The 26,841-nt window shown below is 40.9% G+C and overlaps 1 protein-coding gene and 1 pseudogene across 1 annotated transcript; both read right to left on the bottom strand.

The window, feature by feature from the left end:
• Positions 1-1,922: 1,922 nt before the first annotated feature.
• ZNF84 (zinc finger protein 84) lies at positions 1,923-22,127 on the bottom strand. The gene is made up of 5 exons (XM_023196832.2): positions 21,863-22,127; positions 17,906-18,110; positions 11,520-11,646; positions 10,761-10,856; positions 1,923-4,546 (listed from the first exon to the last, which is right to left on the bottom strand). Exons 2-5 carry the CDS (start codon positions 17,918-17,920, stop codon positions 2,568-2,570), a joined length of 2,217 nt encoding a protein of 738 aa, XP_023052600.1. The 5' UTR covers positions 17,921-18,110; positions 21,863-22,127; the 3' UTR covers positions 1,923-2,567.
• A 1,257-nt stretch (positions 22,128-23,384) lies between these two features.
• Positions 23,385-23,876, bottom strand: LOC111529818 (annotated as a pseudogene).
• Between the last annotated feature and the right edge of the window lie 2,965 nt (positions 23,877-26,841).

Genomic DNA, 26,841 nt, shown 5'->3' with positions numbered 1-26,841 from the left:
CTCCCAAAGTGCTGGGATTACAGGCTTGAGCCACCGTGCCCGGCTTTTTTGTATTTTTAGTAGAGACGGGGTATCGCCGTGTTAGCCAGGATAGTCTCGATCTCCTGACCTCATGATCCACCTGCCTCAGCCTCCCAAAGTGCTTGGACTACAGGCATGAGCCACCATGCCCAGCCAATTTTTAGTAAAAACAGGGTTTCACCACGATGGCCATGAATATGTTGGTCTTGAATTCCTGACCTCAAGTGATCCACCCTCCTCAGCCTCCCGAAGTGCTGGGATTACAGGCGTGAGCCATCATGCCCAGCCAGGAAGTTCATACACTTGAGTACAAATAAAAAGTTGGAAAATTAGATGCTTTAAAATTACAGCATGAAAAGACAGAATTATTTGGCTGTTGAACTGGTATGCTGGTTTAGAAAATTATTCTCATTTAAAATTCCAACTTTCCCAAAATGTTGCAAAATCAATAATTAAAGGAGAAAATACTGTTCACGGTAAAGGTGCAAAATATCATACTGATACAACAATTTGAACATAAAAGGTGAAGCCTTGATTTTTTCTAAGTTTGCAATCAAGCTCAATATTGGACTTTTCTAAATTTCATCAGCATACAAAAAATACTAACTTTGTCAAGCAACATTGAGAGAACATTACAAAATCCTTACTTAGCTAAGGGATGGTTCATGCATTTTTACGGAAGTATACTTAAATACTGTAAGTTCTCAATGTGAAGTTTTCCATGGGGATAATGCAACTAGTGAAAGAAAGTCAAATACATTTCAAATGATAAAATGGAAATCTTGTTTCCTAAAACAGATAGTTCCTGACTTAAGAGGATGTGACTTACAGTTTCTCAACATTACAATGGTATCCATACAAGTACTATTTTTCACTTTCAGTATTCAATAATTACATCAGATATTCAACACCTTTTGATAAAATAGACGATGCATTAGAATGTGTTCTAAGAATGTTTAAGGTAGGCTACGCTAAGCTATGATGTTTGGTAGGTTGGGTGTATTAAATGCATTGTCGACGTACAATGTTTTCAACTTACAATGGGTTTATTGGGATGTAACCCCACTGTAAGTTCAGGATCATATGTACTTTTCCAGTGACCACAGAAATTTGTTAGAAAATAGGCTTCTTTGAATGTCAAAAATGTTTTTCCAGCATAAAATTCCCTAATACATCTTCAGAAATGTGATTTTTTAATAATTCATTCATTCATCTAATTTTTTACAAGATATTTTATGCAACACAAAGAGCATAATAGCAGCACAAAATATCCATGATACTTTAATCACAGTAAATTAAAATAGTGGTATTTGGGTTACATATCACTTAAGATACACAGATATATATATAAAATATATGGAGGCATCTCACTAAATGAGAAAAAGATTTGATACAGCACTACTTTATTTCATTTAGTTTGGGTGTTGTAATGTAGTTCAAACATCTTTATTTTGCTCAGTTATATATTACTATGGTTATTCTGTGGTTCCTGCCTTTGCATATTTATTTTATATAAACTGTTACTCAGACTCTGAGGATGCAGAAGACTTACATAATGTTGGCTTTAGTTACTGAATAGAAAGGTCAGTAAAAACAAAAGACCCCTTATGTATGTCTATAATAAGGACAAAGAAATGAGTTATCACTCAAGGTACTTATTAATGTAGCCATGTTACATGACTTTTCATTTTCTATATTATTGTTAAAAAATAAAAACCAGAGGTGTGTAGTGTGTCTTCACAGACATCAGAGGCACTATAAGGCATATCCATTTCATAATCCCAATTACACTAAATTATATGTCAGTTCAAAACACAAAACATATGTGACACTAGAAGATAAGCCACAAATACCACTAAGAAATTTCTTAGATGTTTCAATGGTGAATTTATTCACATAATTTTATTCACATATTTTTAAAACTTCACACTTCAAAGTGAACAACTGTCAACCACTTAGAATTGGGTATTTTTGGTACCCACGTCTACAAAAAGTGTATGGCTTCCCTTGACAGTACTATACTGAGGGGCAAGTGTTCCCAGTGTCTTTAAATTGTTAGATTCTCCATAATATGAATTCTCCAAGATACAAAATAGTTTAGTTACTTGTTGCACTATCCCATATTTAGTACTTTCATAGAACTTCATTCCTAAGGGCATTTCCTTATGTACAATGAATTGTCATTTCTTAAAAATATTGCCTCATTTCCTGCATTCATGGGGTTTTCCCTCATCCCCAGTGGGAATATGTCTAATAGCTTAGGAGACTTGACTTCTGGAAGGCTTTTTGATATTCACACGATTCTTCTTTGCTGTGAATGTTCTACTCTGTAAGGCTTGACTATGGTTTGAAAAGTTGTTGAGATGCACTGCATTCATAGGTTCACTCTATGAATTAAGATCAGCTTTCCATATACCACCTCATTTAGAGTTCTCACCCTCAAGGAGTACAGACACATAACACAATGTGACTGTCTAAAAACGTTATCACAATTGTATTTTCTGAAGTCCAAGATGATCTGTCAAAGACTACTATTAACTGTATTTCTAGGATTTTTTTACTGTATGAGTTCTCTGATGATTGATGAGCTGTGACTTCTGTGAGAAAGCTTTCCCACATTCAATGCATTGATAAGGCTTCTCTCCTGTATGAATTCTCTGATGATTAACCAGCTGTGATTTCTGAGAGAAGGCCTTCCTACATTCACTGCATCCGTAGGGTCTCTCACCTGTATGTGTCCTTTGATGTGGTATAAGGTGGGACTTCCGAGAGAAAGCTTTGCCACACTCACTGCATTCAAAAGGCTTCTCTCCTGTATGTATTCTCTGATGATTGATGAGACTTGACTTCTCCCTGAAGGCTTTTCTACATTCATTGCATTCGTAAGGTTTTTCTCCTGTATGAGTTCTCAGATGTCTAATTAGCTCCGACTTCTCAAAAAAAGCTTTCCTACAAAGACTGCATTCATAGGGTTTCTCTCCAGTGTGAATTCTCTGATGGGTATTTAGCTGTGATTTCTGGGAGAAAGCTTTTTCACAGTCCCTGCATTCATACGGTTTTTCTCCAGTATGAGTTCTCTGATGAGTTGCAAGACTTGACTTCTCACCAAAGGCCTTCCCACATTCAGTGCATTCATAGGGTTTCTCTCCTGTATGTGTCCTCTGATGTGATATGAGATGTGACTTCTGACAAAAGGCTTTCCCGCATTCACTGCATACATATGGTTTCTCTCCTGTATGAATTCTCTGATGATTAGTGAGACTTAATTTTTCACTGAAAGCTTTCCCACACTCACTGCATTCATATGGTTTTTCTCCTGTATGAGTTCTCTGATGTCTAACGAGCTGTGATTTCCTGCTGAAGGCTTTCCCACATTTATTGCATATAAAGGGTTTTTCTCCTGTGTGTGTCATCTGATGTGATATGAGATGTGACTTCTGGGAGAATGCCTTCCCACACTGAATGCATCCATGAGGTTTCTCTCCTGTGTGAGTTCTCTGATGATTAATGAGACTCGACCTCTCTCTAAATGCTTTCCTACACTCGCTGCATTCATAGGGTTTCTCTCCAGTATGAATTGTCTGATGTCTAATAAGCTCTGACTTCTCAAAGAAAGCTTTTCTACAATCACTACATCCAAAGGGTTTTGTTCCTGTGTGAGTTCTGTGATGTGTAACGAGTTGTGACTTCCTGCTGAAGGCTTTCCCACACTCCCTGCATTCAAAAGGTTTCTCACCGGTATGAATTCTCTGATGGTTAATGAGATTGGACTTTTCACTAAAGGCCCTCCCACATTCACTGCATCCATAGGGTTTCTCTCCTGTGTGTGTTCTCCAATGCGATATGAGATGTGACTTCCGGGAGAAGGCTTTCCCACATTCACCACACTCATATGGTTTCTCTCCTGTATGTGTCCGCTGATGGGATGTGAGCTGTGACTTCTGGGAGAAGGCTTTCCCACACTGGCTACAATTATAAGGTTTTTCTCCCGTGTGAGTTCTGTGATGTGTAATAAACTGAGACTTCTGGGGAAAGGTTTTGCCACAATTACCACAGCCAAAGGCTATGTCTCTTATATGTCTGCTTTGATGTTTAATGAGACTTGGTTTCTTACTGAAGCGCTTCCTACATTCACTGCATTCATAGAGTTTCTCCCCTAAACGATTTCTATGATATATGATAATCTGTGACTTTTTATAGCTCTCTTTGTATTTATCACAGTCATAGTACTTTAACCAGGTATCAGTATCCTCAGGCTTGGAATGGAGAAAAAAATTATCAAACACATTAAAGTCATCTGATTCTGCTTTTCCATAATCTCCTTTTGGAATAAGCAAATCTAAATGATGTTTTAAAATCAATCCATCTAAGTCACCTTCATTGTTTGATTTCCTTAAAGGAACAAAGTTCATGTTCAGATTGAAATTTTTTCCAAATGCATCACATTCATGACCTCTTTTTATAATTTTAAGCTTGTCTTGGTTATCCTGGTGCCACATCATGTTACCATCTACATTCCAGACTTCTATAAAGGAAAAAAAAAATGTTTGGTTGTGTTTTCTAAAAAAAAAAAAAAAAAAACTAGAAATGCTATGTTGAGGGGTTGGCTGCTTTCAAGGCTTAGTTTCCTAGTCTGAAGTAAGTCCCAAGTATAATAACAATCTTCTAGGTATTGCAAGGAACTACTAAAAACAGAAACAGGAAACTGACTGGAGATTAAGTCACCTTTGATTGTTGACAAATACGTTTATTAAATGGGGAATGTAAAAAACACATGAAAGGCAACGAGAAGCAAAGAAAAAAGGATGGAAGAAGCTTTGACCCAATGTTTTGAGTAATTAATTCACTCAATACTTGTGAAAAGATAAAGAAATAATATTTTTAAAACAACAAAACTGTACACTGTAGTAAATACTAAGAAGAAAATGAACATATTTGAAAGAAAAATTAGGTAGTCATTTCAAGCTTAAAGAATGAGAAATATTTTGCGTATCGGTTCTCATTCTAAAGTTTTATTTAAGCTTGCCATATGCATCTTCACGTTGGTATTAAGAAAGCCACTTATGCAACACATTTTCCAAACCATATCATCTTTCATCTAAACTATTCAGGCACAGAACTTTAAAATCCATGTGTACTTTCACTAAAACTATCCCAAGACTAAAATTCTAAAAATAATCTGACAGTTTGATAGTCAGTTGTTACATAGCTCTATTTCCATTATCCTCATGATATAACCATTTATACTATTATAAGTGAACTTCAAAATATGTATTTTTTGAGACAGGGTCTTGCTCTGTTGCCCAGACTGAAGTGTAGTGTTGTGATGCAGCCTCAACCTCCCAGGCTCAAGAGATCCTCCTACATAAGCCTCCCAAGTAGCCAGAATACACAGGTGTGAGACCACCATGGCTGGCTAATTTTGTTGTTCTTGTAGAGATGGGGTCTCCCTATGTTGTTCAGGTTGCTCCTGAACTCCTGGGCTAGAGCAATTCTCCCACTTTAGCCTCCCAAACCAGTAAGAGACTTGGTATCTCCCAGAGTTTTGGGGTTTCAGGCATGAGTCAACATGCTAGGCCCATTTTTCAACAAAAATCTGTATTTCAAATTTTTTGTGAGGTTGTACCTACAGGTAAGAAAGATAATCAGTAATGTGAAAACATTCTACAAATTTAAATGTCAACTGAAGGTAATATATTTGTAGAATTATATGGTGGAGGTAGAATCGAGATTTGCTCATGTATTTGGTACGGAGAAAATAAAGGGAAAAAGAGAATCTAGAATTACCCTTAGGTTTGGAGTTTGAACAATTTGGTAGATTATGGTGTTAATGCATTGAGGAAAACTGACGGAGAAATACAAGGGTTCAAATCAAGACTCCACTATAAACATATTAATTCTGTTTTTTGAGACAGGGTCTTGCCCTGTCACTCAGGCTGGAGTTTAGTGGTGCAATTATAGCTCACTGCAGCCTTGAACTCCTGGGCTCAACTGATCCTCCCAACTCAGCCTCCTGAGTAGCTGGGACTACAGGTGCATACCACCATGCTCAAGGTAATTTTTAGAATTTTTTGTAGAGATGGGATCTCACCATGTTGCTCAGGCTGGTTTCAAACTCCTAGGCTCAAGTAGTCCTTGCACTTCAGCTTCCCAAATTGCTGGGATTACAGGTACAGGCCCCCACAATTGACACTGTGTTAGACCTAACATATTAATTTTGAGATGTATGTGAAGTTTCAATAAAATGGTATCAGAAAATATGGGTGCAGAAAATGAAGCATTTATAAATTAAATTTATTCATGTTATTTTAAATGTTATCAAATTATTGAACTATTAATACTTAAGTATGTGTTTCAAATTTACATCTGCCTTCCCCCATCTTTATTTTTTTTCCTATCAGAAAAATGTAATTGCCTTATATTTGGTCATTTGTGGTGTATCCCAAATAGTCCCACTCTCTCCATCACTTTCTCTGCTGTATTCTAAACTATCACATTATCTCAATGAAATACCCTGCTAATTGGTTTCCCTGCTTCCAATTACATTTTCTACTTGGCAGTGAGAATAAACTTTCACAATTCTAAATCAGATTTTACTTTTCAAAATTTCTTGACTCGATTATAACTCCATTGTGTTGCCTACAAGCTGAGATATGATCTAGTTCCCATACTCTCTCCAACTTATGTGCATCTCTTGGGCATACTGACCTCAGCCACATGGGCTTCCATTCGGTTTCTAAAAGTAACTAAACCATTTTCTGACTTAACATATTCTTATTTGTCATTCCTTTTGGAGACACTCTTCCCCATGCTCATTTCACATCTTTCATGTCTACAATTAATTTTCCCATGTCTTTCTCTGTTATGGACTAAATGTATCTCCTCAAAAATTGTATTCTGAAGAACTACTTCCAGAATGGCTGTATTTGGAGATAGGACCTCTAAGGAAATAAGATTAAATGAGGTCATAAGGGTAGGACCCTGATCAAACAGGGTTATCATCTTTATAAAAATAGATATGAGGCCAGGTACAGTGGCCCACCTCTGTAATCTCAGCACTTTGGGAGGCTGAGGCGACAGATTACTTGAGCCCCAGAGTTTGAGAGCAGCCTGGGCAACACAGTGAAACTGTGTCTGTACAAAAAAAAAAAAAAAAAAACCTGTTTTTAATTAGCTAGGTGTGGTGGTGCACACCTACAGTCCCAGATGCTTGGGAGGATCACCTGAGCCCAGGAGGTCAAGGCTGCAGTGACCCATGATTGTGCCACTGCACTCCAGGCTGGGTGAGTGAGACCTGGTCTCGAAAAAGGAAAAAGAAAAAAGAAACCCCACAAGAGATCCATCTATATCTATCTCTTTCTCTCTCTCCACGTACACACTGGGGAAAGCCCATGTGAACACATAGTGAGAGGGTGGCTCTTCACAAGGCAGGAAGAGAGCCCTCCCCAGAAAACAACTGGTACCTTGACCTTGGACTTTCCACCTCCAAAACTGAAAAATAAATTTCTGTTGTTTAAGCTCCCCAGAATATGATATTTTGTTATGGCAGACTGAGCAGACTAACCCATTCTCTCATCTAATTTATTTCTGTAATAACACTTAGCAGGATCTGAATTTCTTCCTGCTTACCTACTACCCTGTTCTTTTTTTGTCCTCTAGCAAGTAAACACTATGTCAGCAGGAAATATATATCTCTAATGCTCTATTATACCCACAGTACCTAGCACAATAACTTAAAAATAAAAGAAGTCAATAAATATTCTATTTTCTCTGAAGTAGAGTCTGTGTAGAAAAGAGCTTCAGGCCCCAAACTACCATCCATAGAAAGTCCTGCTTGCAAGATTGGCCCTCGGCTGGCATCTGAGAACATGGGTTTCAGGAATGTCCCTACTATTTCCTAACTGATAATTACTATGCCAAGACTGTATACAAACAGTATGATCAGCACATGTTAGGCAGAGAATACCTATAGGACCAGCTCCCAGTAAAGACCTTGGGCACTTATCTCTAATGGTCTTTAATGGGCAGAAACATCAAACACATGTGTTACTACATTTTTGCTGCAGGGGGATAGTAAACTTTGACCCTTACGGGAAGGAGAGAGCTTAGGAGGCCTGCAAATGGGTTCTTCCAGACTCTGCCTGTGCCTTTTTCATTTGTGATCCAGCTGTGTCCTTACAGTGTCACTGTAAAAAATCTTAGTCATAAGTATAAATATGCTGAGTCCAGTGAGTCCTTCTAGTGACTCTGAACATGGGGGGATCTTGGAGACCCTGACGCACAGTCCCCATTTGTGTAATCTTGATAATTAGCTCTCCACTGCCTTGCAATAAAACAAATGTTCAGTGTTTACGTACTGAATTTTTTTAAAAAAGAACACAAATGTCTCATCTTCTTAACTCCTATGTTTCTGGAATTTATTTTCTGGTCTTACTTTGTAATCCTTTTCAGTAAAGGATTAAACCCACTGGGTGAGTGAATCTCAACTAAAAAGGGCACATAAAAACGACAAGAAGTTTCTCAAATTACAAATCCCAGTCTTACCACATAAAACAAAACAAAAAAACAAAAAACAAAACAAAACAAAAAACCAGGCATGGTGGCACACACCTGTAGTCCCATCTACTCAGGAGGCTGAAGCAAGAGGATCACTTTAGCCCAGGAATTTGAGGCTGCAGTGACCTATGATCACACCACCACACTGCAACCTGGGCAACAGACCAAGACCCTGTCTATAAAAACAAACACAAGGCTTTTGGAAAGAAATTTATCAAATATTACATGTTCTATAACTAAAGTGAAGACATTTAATTATAAGCCCCTGCATCCATGTGTGCAAACAAAGCTCAGGGACCAACGTTCTAAAAAATATTATACATACTATGATCAGGTCGCAGATGGGACTTCAGCAAAAGCTGAGAAAAATTTAGGCTGGGGTAGTCAAGGAACATTTCATAAATATGAATGCAGTAAAAACCAAGTTCCTATGGAAAGGATTAAGAATTTCTAGATCACTAGTATAATACCATCAAAAGTTCAAGACATTACATATCTGAAAACACTTGAGAAATGTTTAAATGGAACTGACCATGAATGGGGGGAAGGAAGAAATAACTGAACAGGCAGCAATAGTGTCATACTATGGAGGTCCCTGAAAGCAAAGATTACAAATCTGTAGCAGATGCTGCCACCGCCTCACTCATACGCTGCCAAGATTCCTACCGGAGGTACTCACGGCTCTCTACCCAAGAACCTTCTCGAGCTGAAAGCACAAGATTGGTCTGTATACAGGGACCGTGGACATTCTGGATACTTACTGCGGCAGAGGAAACCTCAAGATGAGAGATGGGAGTTAGTACGTAAATAGCTGGGTTTCCTGGTACCTCAGAGTGTCAAGACTGAGGAATATTCTCACAGGGCCTCAGAGGCACTCAGCAGAACTGAGAATCCACCACCCACAGCAGTAGTCAGAGCGTCAGCCCACCCTTCACTGGCATTAATGCCCCCAGCGCTTCCACGGTCTGACTTGTTCATTCTCTCACTACATTTGTGGCGACCATGTCCCCAGTAAGTTCTTACACTCACATAAGTATCTGAGGGTCTGCTTTGGAGGGAACCTGAAGTAAGTCAGTGTCACAAAGCAGATAATGAGTAAAGAGGTTCAACTGATCAGAGTAGTGTGGGAAGCTTCAGGAAACAAAATATGGTGGCATCATTAAGGTAGCTTGTAAAATATTAGAAACTGGATCTATCTAGCAATTTGACAACTTCATAAATGAGACATCATGGATCTAGTTTTAAGTGGAAGTTGAGGAAGGAAGGCTTTAAAAAGATACTTTCCTACCAGAAAAAAAATTTAAAACAACATGAAAGGATGGTAGAAAGGCGTTATTCGGCCATGTGCAGTGGTTTATGCCTGTAATCCCAGCACTTTGGGAGGCCGAAGCAGGCGAATCATGAAGTCAGGAGTTTTTGAGACCAGCCTGGCCAACATGGTGAAATCTCGTCTCTACTAAAAATCAAAAAAAATTGGCCGGGCATGGTTGCATGTGCCTGTGGTCCCAGCTGCTGGGAAGGCTGAGGCAGGAGAATCGCTTGAACCCAGGAGGTGGAGTAGTGAGCCGAGATCACACCATTGCACTCCAGTCCGGGTGAAATAACGAGACTCCATCTCAAAAAAAAAAAAAAAAAAGAAAGGGATTATTCATATACTTCATGATGTCTAATCTGTAGGAAAAAAACACAAAGGAACCTAATTTAAAAGGGAGGATAAGGATAAACTGGGAGAAATGATGGCTCCATTTTCTAATATAATGAGACTGAACAGACTGGGGCTTTGGAGGGTGGTCTTTTGGGCATCAGAGATACCCAAATTGAAGACAAAATCAAGATGCTTCAATGGACAAACGAAAAAGTCTTTGACCACAGGGGAAGGAGGGACTGAATGGGATTAAACATGTGAGGACAGAATACCAAACAAGAAGTCAAGGTCCTAGATGTCACAGAGAATAACGTCATGGCCAAGATAAGCAGGACACATTTCATTTTAAGCTATAAAGAAGCTACATCTAAATGTGACTTACTTGAGTAGCTAATGTCAATTGTTCTGAGGTACCACCGAAGGTTTAGAGATTTTGAAAAGAGATCCCTAAAGCACACTTCAGAGATGCCAACCCATCACTGACCAGATGACATGGGACTTCTGCTTTCTCCCATCTGCCTGGTTCTCACACACTCACCTGGAGAATCTGAACTTGGAATTTCTCCATCTCCTACCCATGGCTCTTCTCCTTGCTCCAATTTGAAGATGACATCTGGTTTCATAACTTCATACCCTGTTAAGGGAAAAATCACAAAGGCCTTGGGCCCAAATGCTTGGGGTTTAGGGCCTCTGACGATGAGCAAGGTTTCACATCACAGTTGGCCTGATAAAGCTGTACTTCAACAGAGTAAGTAATTCTCAGAGTTACAGTAACGGTCTCCCTGGTGGCTAATAGGGTCTAGTACAAAGCCACCGAACACTTCAGAGGTTCTGGAGCCAGCAAGCCTGGGTTTACATCCAGGCTCTTTAATTTAATAGTTGTTAGTTCTTGGGAAAGCTACTTAACCTCTCTTGGCCTCGATTTTCTCATCAGGAAAAATGGATAACGGTACTAGCCACATAATCTCTGATGATTAAATGAGTTGATATACGTAAAGCACGTGGTATAAGATGTGGCATACAGTAAGTTACATGCATTAGGTGCTACCACTACTGCTCAAACTATTACTACTTAGGTTTCAAAGGCTGCATAACAAACTTACGACTTCATTATTGAAAGGTGAGACCCAAATACTTTCTTGGTGTCATAGTCCAAGCAACTGTGATCTAAATTTCAGGTCTAAAATCATTAAAAATTTCAGAAGCCTAACTACAGGCTTCTGAAACTTCCCAGTAACTAAAAATAAAAGGCAATGCATTGGGCAGGGTCCGAGATACTCAAGAAAGCTTTTATTACCCAGTGACACTAGGCTGCTATAGTTCTCCAACATCACATCCTTGTATAAATTCTTCTGAGAGGGATCCAGGAGCTGCCACTCTTTTTGGGTGAAGTCCACAGATAAATCATCAAATGAGAATGACTCCTGTAAGAGCACAATCCTAGTAAACCTGAAGCAGTTAATACTGTATGATGTGAGAAAAAAATATTGGAGTTTGAGCACTTTATTCTCATAACAAGTTATACAAAATGCCTACTATGTCCCTACCTTCGCATATTTTGTGTGATAAAATGTCATTGTGCATTCTTCCATCCTTTCATTTATACAACTGTTAACCCAAAGAATAAAGAGAGAGGCTCTCCAGAAGAAAATGATGTTTATTTGGGAACAGAGTACTGCCATGGGAAGACACGTGCCACAGTAAACTACATGTGTATTCAGGGAGGTAAAGACAAAGGAGTCTACAGTCATACCACCCTCAACGTGCCCGGTCTCGGAAGCTAAGCAGGGTCGAGCCTGGTTAGTACTTGGATGGGAAGAAAGACAAAAGTTTTTAAAGGAAAAAAATTAGGTGCATTACATCATTGTTTTGAAACAGTTCTCCCTGGCTACAAAGATCAATAATAAGGGTGACACCAGTCCAAAGCTGGACAGGCAGCTGCTGGGCAGATGTCCCAATAAAACTATTTTTGTGTAAGGCTTCAATGGCCTTTGTACAAGGCTGTGGCTTTTGCAGTCTTTTGTGATCATTTTTATCAGGCATGCAAGTGTGAGAACACTCTTTTCACAGCTTCCCCAGCTCTACCTGTCGGGGTTAAAAAAAAAAATTCACACTAGTGACTCCATTTTGATTCTGACAACTTCACAGAAGACACACAAACTAGAATAGGTGACTTTAAACCCCCTGAACCACCAATAAAATATTTACTGAATCTCAAATCTGGCATTGGAAGAGGTAGTAGCAAAAGAAAGAAAATAGGATAGGCAAGGTGGCTCACAACTATAATCCCAGCACTTTGGGAGGCCAACACGGGAGGATCACTTGAGCCCAAAAGTTTGAGACCAAACTGAGTAATATAGTGAGATCTTGTCTCCACAAAAAATATATATAAATATTAGCTGGATATGCTGGTACATGCCAGTAGTCCCAGTTACTTGGGAGGCTGAGGTGGGAAGACTGCTTGACCCTGGGAGGTCGAGGCTTCAGTGAGCTGTATCTGCACCACTGCACTGCAGCTTGGGTGACAGAGACCCTATCTCAAAAACAAACCAATACACAAAAACACCAAGAAGGAAGATAACAAAATAATACTTTCAAAAGTCACGTTGTCTTACAGAGGGCTATAAACACGCACTTACAAATAAAATAAACTTATAATAAGAAATAAAGGAGAGTACAGTGCGGATAAAAAGCAGGGAGTGCTTCACAAATAGCTATATTCTTTTTTTTTTTTTGAGATGGAGTCTCGCTCTGTTGCCCAGGCTGGAGTGCAGTGTGGCGCAATCTTGGCTCACTGCAAGCTCCGCCTCCCGGGTTCATTCTCCTGCCTCAGCCTCCCGAGTAGCTGGGATTACAGGCGCCCGCCACCATGCCCAGCTAACTTTTTGTATTATTAGTAGAGATGGGCTTTCACCATGTTGGCCAGGATGGTCTCAACCTCTTGACCTCGTGATCCATCCTACTCAGCCTCCCAAAGTGCTGGGATTACAAGTGTGAGCCACCACACCCGGCCAAATAGCTATATTCTTTGAAAAACAATGAACCCAAAGTGACAAGAAGAAACAAAATCTGAATTAATCCTGTAACGGTTAAAGAAACCGACCCCACAATTTAAAACTTTCCCTCAAAGAAAATGCAAGATCTATGTAGTTTTAGTGGTGATTCTTCCAAACATTTAAATAAAATGATCTGGCCAGGTGTGCTGGTTCATGCCCATAATTTCAACTATTTGATAGGGTGAGGCAGGAGAACTGTTTGAGGCCAGGAGTTCCAGACCAGCCTGGGCAATATAGTGAGAACCTGTCACTACCAAAAACAAAAAAAAAATTTTAAACTAGCTGGACTTAGTAGTATGTGCCTGCAGTCCCATCTCCTTGGGATGCTGAGGTGGGAGGCATGTTCAAGTCCAGGAGTTCAAGGCTGCAGTAAACTATAACTGTGCCACCGCACTCTATCCTGGGTGACAGAGTGAGACCGTAACTCTTAAAATAAAAAGAAAAAAAAAGTTATTTCTAATGTTTTTGTTAATATGAAAAATCTAATCAAATCTAAAGAAAAATCGTTAGAACTAGTAAGTGAGCTTAAGAAGTTCCTGGACGGGAGTGGTGGCACACACCTTTAATCCCAGCATTTCGGGAGCCCAAGGTGGGTGGGTCACAAGGTCAGGAGTTTGAGACCAGCCTGACCAATATGGTGAAACCCCATCTCTACTAAAAAAAAAAAAAAAAAAAAATACAAAAATTAGCTGGGTGTGGTAGCACACCTGTAGTCCCAGCTACTTAGGAGGCTGAGGCAGGAGAATCGCTTGAACCCAGGAGGCAGAGGTTGCAGTGAGCCGAGATTGTGCCACTACACTCCAGCCTGGGCGACAGAGTGAGACTCTGCCTAAAAAAAATAAAAATAAAATAAAAATAAAAAAGAAGTTCCTGTATACAACATCAATATGCCAAAATACAGCATACTTCCATGTTTTGGCAAGAAAAGTCTTTCAAACAACAAAATTTCAGATACCATTTACTATAGAAATGACTAATGGCAGGTCTGGGACAAAAAGATGAAACCTGTGCCTTGACAGATTGCTCAAGAAGAAATGATCAAAGTAACGTCACCATTTTGCAACTCCCAATGAAATAATCCATCTATGCAATGATCATTTAAAAAATGCTGGCCTGGTGCGGTGGCTCACACCTGTAATCCCAGTACTTTGGGAGCCCAAGGCAGGGGGATTGCCTGAGCTCAGGAGTTCGCAACCAGCCTGGGCAACACAGTGAAACCCCGTCTCCACTAAAATACAAAAAATTAGCTGGGCATGGGAGCGTGTATCTGTAGTCCCAGCTATTTGGGAAGATGAGGCAGGAGAATCACTTGAACCCAGGAGGCAGAGGTTGCAGTGAGCCAAGATTGCGCCACTGCACTCCAGCCTGGTGACAGAGTAAGACTCCGTTTCAAAAAAAAAATGTTACCATGACTAAAAGAGACAAGCAAACGTGTCTTCTGAAAGAAGTACATACCACAACCTCTGAAGCACTCTTGCCCAAAAAAGCTAAACTTGAATGTGACCAACCCTCTAGATCAGATCTGTCCAACATAACTTTCTGTGATGACGAAAATATTCTTTAACTATGCTATCCAATTCATGGATCTCTAACTTGTGGCTACTGAGCATTTTGAAATGTGGTGAGTGTGACTGTGGGATTTAATTTTAATTAATTTAAATTTAAAAAGTCCTGTGTGGCCAGTGGCTTCTGTATTGGACAGCACATCTCTAAATTTACCTATTTATAGCAAATACAGATGACAAACATATTAACACCGCCAAATACAGGTGACAAACATTAACAACACTGTTGCAAGTGGCAAAATCCACACAGTAGGAAACTATACAGAAAAATGACCTGGCTTCTTTAACGAATAATTTGGCTAGAAAAAAGTAAGAACAAACAGATTAAAGGAGATTGAAGAGACAGATGAACCAACTGCATTGTATGAACCTTACTGGGATTCTGATTCAAACAAACAACAACCAACCTCTGAATGTTACGAGAGAACTGGAAATGCCAACACTGACTAGACATCAAGAAGCCACGCCGCCGGGCGCAGTGACTCACGCCTGTAATCCCAGCACTTTGGGAGGCCGGGGCGGGCGGATCACGAGGTCAGGAGATCGAGATCATCCTGGCAAACACGGTGAAACCCCGTCTCTGCTGAAAACAGAAAAAGTTACCCGGGTGTGGTGGTGGGTGCCTGTAATCCCAGCTACTCGGGAGGCTGAGGCAGGAGAATCACTTGAACCCAGAAGGCAGAGGTCGCGGTGAGCCAAGACTGCACCACTGCACTCCAGCCTGGTGACAAAGTGAGACTCTGTCTCAAAATAAATAAAAAATAAAGAAGCCACCTCAATTGGAGGAAGGACTGCAGTTGCAATTGTAGTGAATGTCACAAAATGTGAAGTGAAAGAAGACAGAAGTGAGTTTATACTACAGCAGACAAAATCAAATATAGTGTTTAAGAATGCACAGAGAGGAGGAGAACTATAAAGTCAGGAAATGGTTACCAAAAAGGATCCTGGTTACCTCTGTCAGGAGGAAGAGGATGTGATAATTGGGAGAGGGCAATGAAGGGACTCATCTGGGCTAAGAATATTCTATTTCTTGACCTGAGTGGTGGTTTCATGCACATTCCACTGATAATAATTCATCAAACTGTATTTTTTAAAATGTACCTTTCTGCATGTAAATTAGGCCTTACAGTTTAAAAAGGTAAAAAGTAGACCGGGTGCAGTGGCTCAACCCTGTAATCCCAGCACTTTGGGAAGCCGAGGTGGGCGGGTCACAAGGTCAGGAGATCGAGACCATCCTGGCTAACACGGTGAAACCCCGTCTCTACTAAAAAATACAAAAAAGAAAACTAGCCGGGCGAGGTGGCGGGCGCCTGTAGTCCCAGCTACTCGGGAGGCTGAGGCAGGAGAATGGCGTAAACCCGGGAGGCGGAGCTCGCAGTGAGCTGAGATCCGGCCACTGCACTCCAGCTTGGGCGACAGAGCGAGACTCCGTCTCAAAAAAAAAAAAAAAAAAAAGGTAAAAAGTAAACAATTATGATCACGAAGTCCTGCTCTGGCATTCTATCCTTGGGACATACTCTGAACAATGCTATGAAAAATGCCGTAAGGTTCATGCATTTATTAGCGTTTCTCTTGAGAACATTTACCCACCACAGTAGCCCCCACCAATCCACAAAGGAGATGTTCCAAGACCCCGGTGGATGCCTGAAACCAGACAGTACCAAACCCTATAAAGACTACGCTTTTTTCCCACACATACATACCTACGGTGAAGTTCAGTTTATGAATTAGGCACAGTAAAAAATAAACAACAACAATAATAAAATAGAACAATTATAACATAGTGTAATAAAAGTTACCACACACTGAGACTATAACTTTTGCAGTGTGAGGTGTGACAGCAGAATTAGCATGTATTTATTTTTCCTTCTTCACAATTTCACGAATAAATTTGTTCTTACCATAGACCTTAGCAACCTCAGCCTACCTTTTTCGTTATGTTTAGAACTTTCACCTTTTCACTTAAAGTTTCTCTTTGATATATCCAAATTACTAGCATCCCTACTTTTATGTATGGGAGTCATTATTAAGTAAAATAAGGGCTACTAAAATACAAGCACTGTATTACCATGAGCTGATTTGACAGCTCAGATGACTCCCAAGTGACTGACAGGTAAGCAACATATACAGCATGGATCTGCTGGACCAAGGGATGAGGTAGGTCCTGGGTGGAATGGTGCAAGAGTTCATCATGCTTCTCAGAACAGGAAGCAATTTAAAACTTACAAATTGCGTTGGCCGGGCGCGGTGGCTCAAGCCTGTAATCCCAGCACTTTGGGAGGCCAAGATGGGCGGATCACGAGGTCAGGAGATCGAGACCATCCTGGCTAACACAGTGAAACCCCGTCTCTACTAAAAATACAAAAAACTAGCCGGGCGAGGTGGTGGGCGCCTGTAGTCCCAGCTACTCCAGAGGCTGAGGCAGGAGAATGGCGTAAACCCGGGAGGTGGAGCTTGCAGTGAGCTGAGATCCGGCCACTGCACTCCAGCCCGGGCGACAGAGCAAGACTCCATCTCAAAAAAAACAACAACAACAACAACAACAAACTTACAAATTGCTTATTTCTGAAATTTTCTATTTAATATTTTTAAACCATGGGAAATTGGGAAATTAAAACTGCAAAAAGCAAAACTGCAGATAAGGAGGAACTACTGCATATCTCTTATTCATAAGACTTCATCAAGGAAAAATAAACGGACACCTGATAACCAAGAAATATTTATTTCCTATGGGCAATTACCTTTAAACCATGCCAAGTATATAAAATTTCACATTTCTCTATTACGACTGCTAAAAATTTGAAAATAAAGTTTGCAGCTCAAATGCAGTAATTATGTAAGATGTTATGGCTTTAAATATGCTATAAATACTCAACCCTAAGAACTCGTCATGGCCCAATAGTTAATATATCACTGTGCCAATTTTGTTCCAATCCTGATCATCTATTCTGAGGCTATTTTCCTCTGATTTCTCAACTATTTAAACTTTTCTTTTTCACTGGAAAGCTTACACATCTCTTTTAATTCCCTGGGAAAAAATAAGAACTAAACAATCAACTCACCTGTAACATGGTCATTTTCTGCTGCTGTAGGAGATGATCAGCAAGGCTGAGACAGGTTCTACTGTGCGTCTCTTCTGCTTCTGCCCCAAAACTGTGGAGTGAGGGCTCGGCTAGGTCTTCTACACTGAGAATGAATTCCTGGTTCCAGGAACTCCTTTCTTATCTCACATGAGCACGCTTATTTGTAGGGACCAGGATCTGTGGACTTTGGGAGAAATGTACTTCAACTGGTATACTCACATTGCACATGAAATCTTTTTCTCTCTTGCTAGGAACTTGGAATTCATGATCATCTAAGGCCAGAGGTATGCTTGCTATGTAACTGAAACAGGGTTCTCAGGGAAACAGAATATAGTAAAATGGAACAGCGGAAGCCTAGGTCTCTGCAAACAGATAAGGAAATATCAGAAATAAAGTAACTGTGAGATTCACTCAATATTCACTGTGAACGCTGAAATGCAAGTCAGTCTGACAGGTGCTGTTAGGAAAAATACAGTTTATATGATTTGTATGAAAAGAGATTTGAGTTTCAATCAACTTTTTTCCTTTACCAGTTAGATGACTTTTGGCAAAAACAAATTTCACCATTCTGAGCCTAGTTTCCTATTAAAATCTTCTATTAATATATCCTTAACTTATGTCTGCCAATTCTATCCATTTCAGAAGGAAATGGGTTAAAATCTCACAATAAGACTAGATTAGTCAGTTTTTCCTTATAATTCTGCTGATGTTTGGATTATATGCTTATGGCTATATTGTTTGATGCGTCGAGGTTAAATAGAGGGTTTTAAAAAATCATTGTGTAACAATGCTTCATATCCCAAATAATGCTTTTTGCCTTAAAATCTATTTTATCTTAGACGAAGTCTGCAACATCAGCATTCTTTCTTTTTTTTTTTCCTTGGTAGGGTCTTGCTCCCTCACCCAGGCTGGCATGCAGTGGCACAATCATAGCTCACTGCAATCTTGAACTCCGGGCTCAAGGGATCCTCCTGCCTCAGCCTCCCAAGTAGCTGGGACTACAGGTTTGTGTGCCTCCATGCCCAGTTAACTGTTTTTTTTTTTTTTTTGGTAGAGACAGGATCTCACTATGCTGCCCAGGATAGTCTTGAACTCCTAGGCTCAAGTGATCCTCCCACCTCAGCCCCGCAAAGTGCTGGGATTATAGGCATAAAACACCACAATTGGCTTCAGCATTCTTTTGGTATTTACCTGGTATGTTATCATCTGTTCAACTACACTTAAAATCTCAGCATCATTATCTCTGCCCCTTATAAGCAGCTCAGAGCTCAAATGTATTGGTGTTTAAAAAAAAAAAAAATCCAAATTGGCCAGGCGTGGTGGCTCACACCTGTAATCCCAGCACTTTGGGAGGCCAAGGCGGATGGATCACCTGAGGTCAGGAGTTCAAAACCAGCCTGACCAACATGATGAAACCCCGTCTCTACTAAAAATACAAAAATAAACCGGGCGTGGTGGCACGCATCTGTAAGCTCAGCTACTTGGTAGGCTGAGGCAGGAGAGTTGCTTGAACCTGGGAGGTGGAGATTGCAGCGAGTGGAGATTGTGCCACTGGACTCCAGCCTGGGACAACAAAAGTGCAACTCCATCTCAAAAAAAAAAAAAATCCAAACCAACAGTCTGTCTTTTAACTGACAAACTGAAAACATTTGATGCTTATTGCAGTTACTGTTTTTTTTTCCCCTCCTTTCTTGCCTTCAAAGCCCCAATTTCTGTATTTGCTACAACGGTGAGGATAAAGTGGACCTCACAATGGGAGTCTAAGAAACAAAAGAGGTATTAAAAGGAAAGCGACTTGGGCCTTGTAATAACTGTTACAGCTAACGTTCCAGTGCTTTCTATATGTGAGACAATATACTAAGCATTTTAAATTTAACTCTTATTCACAACCCTATGAGGCGTGTAACATAATCTCTGTTTTACAAAGAGAAAACTAGGACAATGAGTGATCGTAACATGTGCCTGTGATTGTACATTTAGTAAGTAGCAAAATTCAAATGTTAATTCTCTATCCTGCTACATTCAAAGCATGTACTACTAAAGTCATATTGTCATTTGTGCATATCTACATGCACAAACACACACAACATAAATCCTGGAGTCAGCTCCTATTCCCATGCACACATTCAGTCACTAATTCCCATAAAAACACAAATGAAGGATGGCCTGCCTCAACCCTGTATCACACTAACAAGCAGCACTTTAACTTTTCACGCCTTTTTGTGGTTCAAACTTCAGTGCCAACTCAGAAACACACAGCAGTTTCTCCCAGTTATACAAGAAATGACTCCTTTATAAATTGTGATAATACATAAATCTTAGAACAGAAGCTGGCACACAGTGACACTAAACATATATTAGCTATAATTATTATTATAAAATATGACGGCAAAACATAAAAAATGTACACAAGCTAAATAAGAACTATTATCTATGATCTCACCACAGGTAACCATTCTTGAGATGATGGAAACTATTGTGATATTTTTCATAAAATGGAAGCATAGGGTCATATTTAAAAACTGTTTTTGTTTTTTTCCCATTATGTGAAAAACATCTTTCCAGGTCAATAACCTTATTTCTGTAAGACATCAACAACTTATATAAAATAACGAAAAAATAAAATCCTACTCATAATTGGAAAAAAGTCATAAAATATGTAGGAATATCAAGACCCATATGAAGCATACTAAAAACACCAATGAAAACTATAAAAATAGAATTAAAGAAATGTATAATTCGATTTTATTCCAGGATAGGAAGACTTCATATTGTGAAGATAATTTGACCTCAAATGATTTATATAACTCATTCAACTCTAATCAGAATCTCAAAATTCTAAAGTTTACGTGTAAGGAAAAAGGTTCAAGAACAGTTCGAACACTTTTTTTTTTTGAGACAGGGTCTTACTGTGTTGTCCAGGCTGAAGTGCAATGGCATAACCATAGCTCACTGCAGCCCTGAACTCCTGGGCTCAAGTGATCCTCCCACCTGAGGCTACAGAGTAGCTAAGGCTACAGAGTAGCTAGGGCTACAGGCATACCCTACCACACCGGGCCTGGACGCTTTTGGAAATACAAAATAATGAATGTGAACAGCCTACTGTAATACATATAAATTATAATCATTATAACATCTGACAGTGGCTTCAGAGAGGTTATACAGATGAAAAAAGCAGAACTCTATGCAAGAGTCAGCATGTAATAAATGTAGCATTTCAAAGCCATGAGTAAAACTAAATTATTTAATGAATACGAGAATATTTGAAAGAAAATAAAGGCAGTTATTTCTTTTCATACAACTACTTCCAGATGGGTTAAATTTTAAAGTAATGGAAACCCTAAGAATGTCTAAAAAAAAAAACCCACAAGTGAATGAATATATGCATAATTTGAGGGGAGATGTCGCTACATGATACAAAAGACAAAAGTCATTAAAAAAAACTGTAAAACAGTCAATAAATGTAACCATTAAAAAATACAGGGCCAGGTATGGTGGCTCACACCTGTAAGCCCAGCGCTTTAAAAGACTCTTTTCGACAGCGGCAGAGCCAGGCTGTGGGCGGGTGCGGTCCAGCAGGGCAGCCGCGCCTCAGGGCAGCCGCGCCTCAGGGCCACGGCTCGGCAACGGGGCTGGCCCGCGGTCGAGGCCGAACGCACCCGAGGCCCACGCCGGCGCCTCCACGCCCGCCTGAAAGGACGCCCAGGAGCGGCGCCTCCGGAAAGGCCGTGCCCGCCCCACAGCCCAGAACCCGCACGGCTCCGCGGCCCACGGCATCTTCACGACCCGGCGCAGCCCCACCCCGCCCCAGCCCCGAGTCCGCGCGCGGACGTCCAGGACCTTGAAGCTGAAGCCCTCCGCGGCCACTCCCGCGCGCCTCCCCCGCCATCCCGGGAGCCCCCCGCGCCGGCCCCGCATTAAACGCACTGAACTCACAAAAGACGCCGCCGCCGAGTCGCGCTCGAGCACGCGCACCCGCGGCCCCGCGATCACGTGACGCCGCCCGTTCCCGCACCCCGCGCACGCGCCGGAGCCGCCGGCCTTTGTGCGCTCCCGCGCGGCTCGAAACAGGCCAGGACGAGTAGGGGACTGCACACTAGCACACTCGCACGCGCGCACACGCGCACACTCCCCTCTCACGTGGCAGCGAAGGACAAAGAGGAAGAAAGGGCCGCCAGCAAGCTTTGCCACGAGTGTATGTGCGCATGCGTGAAGGACGGAGCCGCCGCGAACTCAACTTCCCAGAGTGCCCCGCATCCGGAAGTGCCTGTCGCCTGGAGGGGCAGTGACGCCAAACTGGCTCACACGGTTTTTTGAGAAACATGAAGGGAAACCGAATCCACCAATACTCTTTTTTTTTTTTTTTTTTTTTTTTTTTGAGACGGAGTCTCGCTCTGTCGCCCAGGCTGGAGTGCAGTGGCCGGATCTCAGCTCACTGCAAGCTCCGCCTCCCGGGTTCACGCCATTCTCCTGCCTCAGCCTCTCGAGTAGCTGGGACTACAGGCTCCCGCCGCCACGCCCGGCTAATTTTTTGTATTTTAGTAGAGACGGGGTTTCACCGGGTTGCCCAGGCTGGTCTCGAACTCCTGAGCTCAGGCAATCCGCCCGCCTCGGCCTCCCAAAGTGCTAAGATTACAGGCGTGAGCCACCGCACCCGGCCCACCAATACTTTAAAAAGACAATTGGTTTGACTTCAGTTGAGGAAACCAGAAAAAAAATATATATTTATGGAAAGAAGCTAAGAATTAACAGAAAAAAAGTAAAGCTGATCCATAACTCGAGTGGTAGGGAGAATTATAGGTAAGTCACAATGATTATGACAGAGAGATGGCGCCGGGGAGATGGAGGAGAGGAGAGAGATGAAAAAAGAGAAATAACCACAAACATAGGAAATTGAATGTGGAATCTTAAAAAGGCAAACTCATAGAAACAGTGGAAGTGTGGTCACCAGAGGTCAGGTGGCGAGAGTGGGAAATGAGGAGATGTTGGTCAGATGTTTTAAAAAGAGAACAAACTTGCAGTTATAACATGAATAAGTTCTAACATGAATAAGTTCTGGAGACCTAATGGACAGCATGGTGACTACAGTTAATAATGTATTGTATACTTGAAATTCACTTAGAGTAAGTGAAATACCCTCATCACACATACCCAAAGGGTAACTATGTGAGGTGATGGATACATTCATTAGCTGGATTGTGTCAGTCTCTTCACAATGATATATCAAAATATCCTGTTGTCACCTTGAATAGATACAATTTTATTTAATTTTTTCTTAAACATTGTATTGATGTTATAGAGGGATTTCTTTCGTTTGCATTTTTCCAGCCACTGGGAGAGTGGCTGAGTACTGAGCCTATCACTACTTGGATGATACAGGTAAGACTCCAGATTCACGCTTCCAAGTACTAAGAGTTCCTCTAAAGTGCCACAATCAAGCCGGCCTTCATTTACATTTCTACTGAACATGGCAATGCCCACCGGTATCTCTGAAGTGTAATTACATCTTAGGTTGGCATTTCTCCAAGTAAAGCAGCTATTTGGAATTGAATGCTCCCTGCTCCCTTTCTTTTTTGTCTTACAAACTGAACTGCATCTTCATGCTTAATTCCATATTCAGTCAAAGCAAGTGCCGCCAGCACAGGTGCCCTTCCCAATCCCACAACGCAATGCACTGCCATGCAGCAACCTGGCTTTTCATGCCATTTGGTGTTTAACAGGTTTAGCCAATCATCTACTATCTGATTAGGTGGCGGAGCTTCATCGTCAAATGACCAATCTAAAATGTGGATTCCTTGTTTTTCAACTGTAACTTTACCAAATGTAGCATCACAAACTCAAACCAAAAGTGTCACTCCACACTTCTCACATTCCTCTGTGAACCTGTTGCAGTGGCACTGGTAGACTTGTGGGTTATGAGAAAATGCATGTTCCTGTAGATCTCCACAGGGGCTGGACAGTCGGTCCATTTTGGCAAAAAAAAGTGTGAGCATGTGTGTGAGTAATGGGGAAAGTGAAAAGAAATTAATAAATCTTGTAATGTTCCACAGCAGAAAACTTTTTAATCTTTTATTTTTAGATCACTAGACTGTCTATTATTGATCAGTGTTTTTTTCGACTTAACTTGTCTATTCCTTATGAAGCTACTATCTTCAAGATAAGCAGAATTGTTCAGAACCCACTGGAATCCAACCTCAATTTAGGCTTCAATTTCTACAGATGAACACCTCCGGACTCCAAAAAATCCAACGACATACAAAGCTTAAGCAGCCTTCATTACCTTTAGTTCAAGTCAATAGTGTAGGTCACTTTCCACTTGTGCTTACTTGATGCTTAATTTTACTGGAATCGCTAAAAGAAATATACTTGCAATTTTTTTTAAAGGTATCTATTTCTGAGGCCAGTCTTGGTATCTCGAGTTTTCAAGGCAGTGTTGATGACAGCATGTAGAACCTCAAAGCTCATTTGTCGGTGAAAATGCTGTGCTCAGCCTGGCAGAAATCTGCTCCCACACTCTAAGTCACCATAAATGTACAACATCACAAAAACGTGCTGGTGTGCTGGGGACTGGGCATTGGAGTTGGGGACGGCTGCCCCAGCCTCTGTACACAACACCTGGCCTGGTGGATCCAGAGTTAGTCTTGCTGCCCAGCTGCCACGCTAGCCACTCCCTAGACACAATTTTAAATTGTCAGATATACCTTTAGTAAAGCTGAAAACACAATTCCAGAGGAATTCAAAGAAGGAAAATTTTCTATTTATTAAACAACATAAAGATACCAAAATTGATGAATGTATGGTTTGAAAAGAAACCTCAGACAAAACTTAAGATTATGCAAGCATAAATATTGAGAAGTTATTAACAGAGAGAAGCTGGCAGTGCATTGCAAAAATATAAGCAAATGGATTCTATTCTAGAAACGCAAGGTTGATCAGAAAACCTACTAATATTACCATCGCAGTAACTTAAGGGGAAAATAAAATCACTTCAATTACATGAAAAAATTAACTTTAAGATATATTTTAGATTATACAAAAATAGCAAATTTGTTTGCTACTTTAACATGATAAAAAAAAAAAAAAAACATAGGATTTTAACCATAAAGCCAGTGTGCTGCTTAATGGTAAAACCTTAAGAGAAGTTAGGAACAAGGTATGGATACTGACTTAGATCAGGATTTTTAAAAATTGAACTGATATTAGAAATGCAGAAACTGCAGATATCGAGTTTCAGTGGTTACTGCCGACGTACATACATTTCTATACCACCGGGGGGTTGTTTCTGAAGTTGTCCATTTTTTTTTTGTGAGACGGAGTCTCGCTCTGTCACCCGGGCTGGAGTGCAGTGCCCGGATCTCAGCTCACTGCAAGCTCCGCCTCCCAGGTTTAAACCATTCTCCTGCCTCAGCCTCCCAAGTAGCTGGGACTACAGGCGCCCGCCACCTTGCCCAGCTAGTTTTTTGTATTTTTTAGTAGAAACGGGGTTTCACCATGTTAGCCAGGATGGTCTCGATATCCTGACCTCGTGATCCTCCCGTCTCGGCCTCCCAAAGTGCTGGGATTTACAGGCTTGAGCCACCGCACCTGGCCTAGTTGTCCATTTTTTTTAATGCATGGGAGGCATATGGAAAGGCAGAGGTTTGCTGACTTCCAGGAAAAAGGAAATTAAGAAACCAGTTTAACCTGTGGCTAAGTGCAGTGGCTCACACCTGTAATCCCAGCACTTTGGGAGGCTGAGGCAGGAACGTCGCTTGAGGCTGGGAGTTCAAGACCAGCCTGGGCAACATGGTGAGACTCCCATCTCTACAGAAAAAAAATTTGAATTCAAAAACAAGAAACCCACTTAACCTGGGATAAGGTCTTGCCTACTGCACTGCTTAGAGTAAGAGTCACCCTAGAAGCAAGCTCCAATTAGGCCCCTGTGAAATGCTTTATGAGAGACCCTTCCTTAAAACTAAATTTTGTTAAAATTCCTAAAACAGTCATATTATAGAAGAACTAGATACCAAAAAATATGTACAGTCTGGCCAGGCGCAGGGGCTCAGGCCTGTAATCCCAGCACTTGGGGAGGCCAAGGTGGGCGGATCATGAGGTTAGGAGTTCAAGACCAGTCTGGCCAACATAGTGAAACCCCATCTCTACTAAAAATACAAAAAGTAGCCAGGTATGGTGGTGTGCACCTGTAATCCCAGCTACTCGGGAGGCTGAGGCAGGAGAATCGGGTGAACCTGCGAAGCGGAGGTTGCAGTGAGCAGACATTGTGCCACTGCACTCCAGCCTAGGCAACAGTGTGAGACTCCCTCTAAAATATACATATATTATATTCATATATATATTATTTATATATTAATATATTTAAATTTTTCTTATCCATCTATTATTTTATCCATCCAAAATAAATAAATATATACATACACACACAGTCTCTGGGTACAACTTTGTTCCTATATATGTTCTTTGTTCCTATAAATGTTCTTTTACAAAGCCTTAGCCCAGGAGACCCAGTCCCCTTCAAATCTGGAAAAATCACAACCCTGAGGACCAAATACAGCCCAAATGGAATAGACCCTTATGAAGTTCTCCTGGTAACCCATTCATTCATAAAGTTAAAAGGAGTCAAGCCTTGGGTTCATCAATCACCAGTAAAGATTGTTCCTGTCCACTGTACTCCAGCCTGGGTGACAGAGCAAGACCCCATCTCCAATAAAAATGTAGTATCTGATAATATTTAAAACTCTCCTCAGCCCCTCATTACACAGGTTACACAGACAACAGGAAGCAGTAGGGCCAACTCATCCAAACCCCAAATGGCTGTAGAAGCCCACAACTAATTTCTCCACCCAGGAATACACTTGTGAACCCCTAACTGATCTTCATTTACTTTTCAGGGGAAAAAAAAAAAAAAGTGCAAGGGC

This window comes from Piliocolobus tephrosceles, chromosome 10, assembly GCF_002776525.5.
Source record: "Piliocolobus tephrosceles isolate RC106 chromosome 10, ASM277652v3, whole genome shotgun sequence".
Classification (NCBI taxonomy): domain Eukaryota; kingdom Metazoa; phylum Chordata; class Mammalia; order Primates; family Cercopithecidae; genus Piliocolobus; species Piliocolobus tephrosceles.
The sequence above is the reverse complement of the archived record's forward strand: the minus strand, read 5'-3'. Positions and strand labels throughout refer to the sequence as shown.